At 47.6% G+C, this 5,108-nt stretch overlaps 1 protein-coding gene across 1 annotated transcript in view; it reads left to right on the top strand.

The window, feature by feature from the left end:
* Nucleotides 1–2,883: 2,883 nt before the first annotated feature.
* The window catches only part of LOC124033447 (liprin-alpha-1-like), a 4,437-nt gene continuing 2,212 nt past the window's right edge, over nt 2,884–5,108 (top strand). Inside the window, exons 1-3 of the mRNA XM_046345478.1 lie at nt 2,884–3,382; nt 4,124–4,299; nt 4,887–5,002. Coding sequence (XP_046201434.1) covers nt 4,142–4,299; nt 4,887–5,002 — 274 coding nt within the window. The 5' untranslated portion in view covers nt 2,884–3,382; nt 4,124–4,141. The remainder of the gene's footprint in view (nt 3,383–4,123; nt 4,300–4,886; nt 5,003–5,108) is intronic.

The raw sequence follows: 5,108 nt of genomic DNA, 5'->3' as shown, positions 1-5,108 counted from the left end.
AGAGGGCTGCCCACCAAAACTCACAGACCAGGCAAGATGGGCATTAATCAGAGAGGTAACAAAGAGAGAGGGCTGCCCACCAAAACTTACAGACCAGGCAAGATGAGCATTAATCAGAGAGGCAACAAAGAGAGAGGGCTGCCCACCAAAACTCACAGACCAGGCAAGATGGGCATTAATCAGAGAGGTAACAAAGAGAGAGGGCTGCCCACCAAAACTCACAGACCAGGCAAGATGGGCATTAATCAGAGAGGCAACAAAGAGAGAGGGCTGCCCACCAAAACTCACAGACCAGGCAAGATGGGCATTAATCAGAGAGGTAACAAAGAGAGAGGGCTGCCCACCAAAACTCACAGACCAGGCAAGATGGGCATTAATCAGAGAGGCAACAAAGAGAGAGGGCTGCCCACCAAAACTCACAGACCAGGCAAGATGGGCATTAATCAGAGAGGCAACAAAGAGAGAGGGCTGCCCACCAAAACTCACAGACCAGGCAAGATGGGCATTAATCAGAGAGGCAACAAAGAGAGAGGGCTGCCCACCAAAACTCACAGACCAGGCAAGATGGGCATTAATCAGAGAGGCAACAAAGAGAGAGGGCTGCCCACCAAAACTCACAGACCAGGCAAGATGGGCATTAATCAGAGAGGCAACAAAGAGAGAGGGCTGCCCACCAAAACTCACAGACCAGGCAAGATGGGCATTAATCAGAGAGGCAACAAAGAGAGAGGGCTGCCCACCAAAACTCACAGACCAGGCAAGATGGGCATTAATCAGAGAGGCAACAAAGAGAGAGGGCTGCCCACCAAAACTCACAGACCAGGCAAGATGGGCATTAATCAGAGAGGCAACAAAGAGAGAGGGCTGCCCACCAAAACTCACAGACCAGGCAAGATGGGCATTAATCAGAGAGGCAACAAAGAGAGAGGGCTGCCCACCAAAACTCACAGACCAGGCAAGATGGGCATTAATCAGAGAGGCAACAAAGAGAGAGGGCTGCCCACCAAAACTCACAGACCAGGCAAGATGGGCATTAATCAGAGAGGCAACAAAGAGAGAGGGCTGCCCACCAAAACTCACAGACCAGGCAAGATGGGCATTAATCAGAGAGGCAACAAAGAGAGAGGGCTGCCCACCAAAACTCACAGACCAGGCAAGATGGGCATTAATCAGAGAGGCAACAAAGAGAGAGGGCTGCCCACCAAAACTCACAGACCAGGCAAGATGGGCATTAATCAGAGAGGGAACAAAGAGAGAGGGCTGCCCACCAAAACTCACAGACCAGGCAAGATGGGCATTAATCAGAGAGGGAACAAAGAGAGAGGGCTGCCCACCAAAACTCACAGACCAGGCAAGATGGGCATTAATCAGAGAGGGAACAAAGAGAGAGGGCTGCCCACCAAAACTCACAGACCAGGCAAGATGGGCATTAATCAGAGAGGGAACAAAGAGAGAGGGCTGCCCACCAAAACTCACAGACCAGGCAAGATGGGCATTAATCAGAGAGGGAACAAAGAGAGAGGGCTGCCCACCCAAACTCACAGACCAGGCAAGATGGCATTAATCAGAGAGGGAACAAAGAGAGAGGGCTGCCCACCAAAACTCAGACCAGGCAAGATGGGCATTAATCAGAGAGGCAACAAGAGAGAGGGCTGCCCACCAAAACTCACAGACTAGGCAAGATGGGCATTAATCAGAGAGGCAACAAAGAGAGAGGGCTGCCCACCAAAACTCACAGACCAGGCAAGATGGGCATTAATCAGAGAGGGAACAAAGAGAGAGGGCTGCCCACCAAAACTCACAGACCAGGCAAGATGGGCATTAATCAGAGAGGGAACAAAGAGAGAGGGCTGCCCACCAAAACTCACAGACCAGGCAAGATGGGCATTAATCAGAGAGGGAACAAAGAGAGAGGGCTGCCCACCAAAACTCAGACCAGGCAAGATGGGCATTAATCAGAGAGGGAACAAAGAGAGAGGGCTGCCCACCAAAACTCACAGACCAGGCAAGATGGGCATTAACTGTGAGAGGCAACAAAGAGAGAGGGCTGCCCACCAAAACTCAGACCAGGCAGATGGGCATTAATCAGAGGCAACAAGAGAGAGGGCTGCCCACCAAAACTCAGACCAGGCAAGATGGGCATTAATCAGAGAGGTAACAAAGAGAGAGGCTGCCCACCAAAACTCAAGGTGACCAGGTAAGATGGGCATTAATCAGAGAGGCAACAAAGAGAGAGGCTGCCCACCAAAACTCACAGACCAGGCAAGATGGGCATTAATCAGGAGAGGCAACAAAGAGACCAAAGACAACCCTGAAGGAGCTGCAAAGCTCCACAGCGGAGATTGAGTATCTGTCCATAGGACCACTTTAAGGACCACTTTAAGCCGCTGGTGTTCACCAAAAGTGGGAGACTCCCAAACATATGGAAGAAGGTACTCTGGTCAGATGAGACTAAAATGTAGCTTTTTTGGCCATAAAGGAACCCTGTCTGGCCAAACCTAAACATCTCATCACGAGGAATACCCCACAGTGAAGCATGTGGTGGTGGCAGCATGTGGTTTATGGGAAAACATTTAAATGTATTGAATGACTCATGTCAAAGCCCAAACCTCCCAATCCAATTGAGAATCTGTGGTTTTGACTTAAAGATTGCTGTACACCAGCGGAAACCCATCCAACTTGAAGGATCTGGGGCAGTTTTACCTTGAAGAAAGGGCAAAATCCCAGTGGCTAGATGCTAAGCTTATAGAGACATACCCCAAGAGACTTGCAGCTGTAATTTCTGCAAAGGAGGCTTTGGGAGGTGAACAGTGATGCACGCTCAAGTTTTCTGTTTTTTTGTCTCGTTTGTTTCACAAGAAAAAATATTTTGCATCTTCAAAGTAGTAGGCATAAATCTAATGATACAAAACCCCCCCCCACAAAAAATAATAATAATAATTCCAGGTTGTTAGGCAACGACATAGGAAAAATGCCAAAGGGGTCAATACTTTCGCAGGCTCCTGTATGTCAAGTTATAAAACTGTATTTCATTTAAACACTTTTGCTCAATGCTATATTTACAGTCCTGTTTCAACCTGGGATTTACTAATACGTGTGGTACTATGGATGCTTCAACGGGTCAAATAGTGGTGTTAGATCCTATTAAAATGAATTCTAGATCAATCCCAGGTTCATTGACAACGGGACGCCAATGTAGCCTAAAGCATGAGCTGTTGGTTGCATGTCCAGTTGTCTTAACATTAACACTGGTTAAGTAAGCATGTTGATGTTGAGCTGCCGAACCCAGCACTGACACAGTCACTAACTCTAACCCGCTTCTCTTCTCTCACCATGCTAACCATGCTAACAACAGGAGGATGACGAGGGCAGCTGGGCCCAGGTTTGCACACCCCTGTCTGTCTCTTTTCTCTGGCTGTGGTAGACGACGAGGACATTTCACCTTATTTCAGTTGGACAGATAGTTTTTTTTTTGGTTTCCTTGCACGGATGCTCTGACAACAGTATGGCTCTTGGTCTCTGTTTACTTTAGTCAGCTGCACATTTAACCTGCATGTAAATCTGGAGGTATCGGAGACGGAGGATATTGCAGCGAGAATAATGTAGTTATACACATTGTGATAAGGCTTCTTCATCAAACTCTTGTGGTGGCAGACAGACATCGACTCAGATGTCCTGTTTAGGAGCCACAGACAGGACAGGAGAGATTTATTAGAATCCTCTGCTGTTTAGAAGTTGGGCTACTTCCTTCCCCTCCCACCTATCAGAACACACATCAGTCTAGTTCTCTGACCTCCCACCTATCAGAACACACATCAGTCTAGTTCTCTGACCTCCCACCTATCAGAACACACATCCCACCTAAGAACACACATCAGTCTAGTTCTCTGACTGGCCCTAGTTCTGATCTGTGGTCGTAGCTGCTCTTAAACCTGCTGTAACTTACACACAGACATGAGCGTACAGACACGTGCACACTCTAGATTTTAATGGGGTGATTTCCATCACTTTCCCAGCTAGCCTTTTTCTTTCATAGCGATGGTAGCCATCCCCCACTAACTTTTGACTCTTCAGTAGACTCCAAACACAGTATGACCAAGCCCCTGTCCCTCCCTCCCCACAGACGCTGGCATATGGAGACATGAACCATGAGTGGATTGGTAACGAGTGGCTGCCCAGCCTGGGTCTGCCCCAGTACCGGTCCTACTTCATGGAGTCCCTGGTAGACGCACGCATGCTGGATCACCTCACCAAGAAGGACATGAGGGGACAGCTTAAAATGGTGGACAGTTTCCACAGGTAAAAAGCTCAAAATGGTGGACAGTTTCCACAGGTAAAAAGCTCAAAATGGTGGACAGTTTCCACAGGTAAAAAGCTCAAAATGGTGGACAGTTTCCACAGGTGTTAGCAACCAAAATGGTGGACATATTCCACAGGTATTAGGAAGCTCAAAATGGTGGACAGTTTCCACAGGTGTTAGGAACCAAAATGGTGGACATATTCCACAGGTATTAGGAACCAAAATGGTGGACAGTTTCCACAGGTATTAGGAACCAAAATGGTGGACATATTCCACAGGTATTAGGAACCAAAATGGTGGACAGTTTCCACAGGTATTAGGAACCAAAATAGTGGATAGTTTCCACAGGTATTAGGAACCAAAATAGTGGATAGTTTCCACAGGTATTAGGAACCAAAATGGTGGACAGTTTCCACAGGTATTAGGAACCAAAATGGTGGACAGTTTCCACAGGTATTAGGAACCAAAATGGTGGACAGTTTCCACAGGTATTAGGAACCAAAATGGTGGACAGTTTCCACAGGTATTAGGAACCAAAATGGTGGACAGTTTAAATGTTTAACCAGTCAATGTGTCTGTGTAACAGGAACAGTTTCCAGTGTGGGGTTATGTGTCTGAGGAGACTGAACTACGACAGGAAGGAGCTGGAGAGGAGGCGTGACGAGACCCAGCTTGAGCTGCAAGGTAACAGCTGGGATAACGGTGAGAGAAAATGACAGTCGACCGAAGGGAGAAATGACCACACTGTTAAGATTCACTCATCATTTAGTTAGCTCAGCAACGCTAAGCTAATAACGCTATGGGAGAA

This window comes from Oncorhynchus gorbuscha, linkage group LG04, assembly GCF_021184085.1.
Source record: "Oncorhynchus gorbuscha isolate QuinsamMale2020 ecotype Even-year linkage group LG04, OgorEven_v1.0, whole genome shotgun sequence".
Lineage (NCBI taxonomy): Eukaryota > Metazoa > Chordata > Actinopteri > Salmoniformes > Salmonidae > Oncorhynchus > Oncorhynchus gorbuscha.
This window is presented reverse-complemented; position numbering and strand designations above follow the sequence as displayed.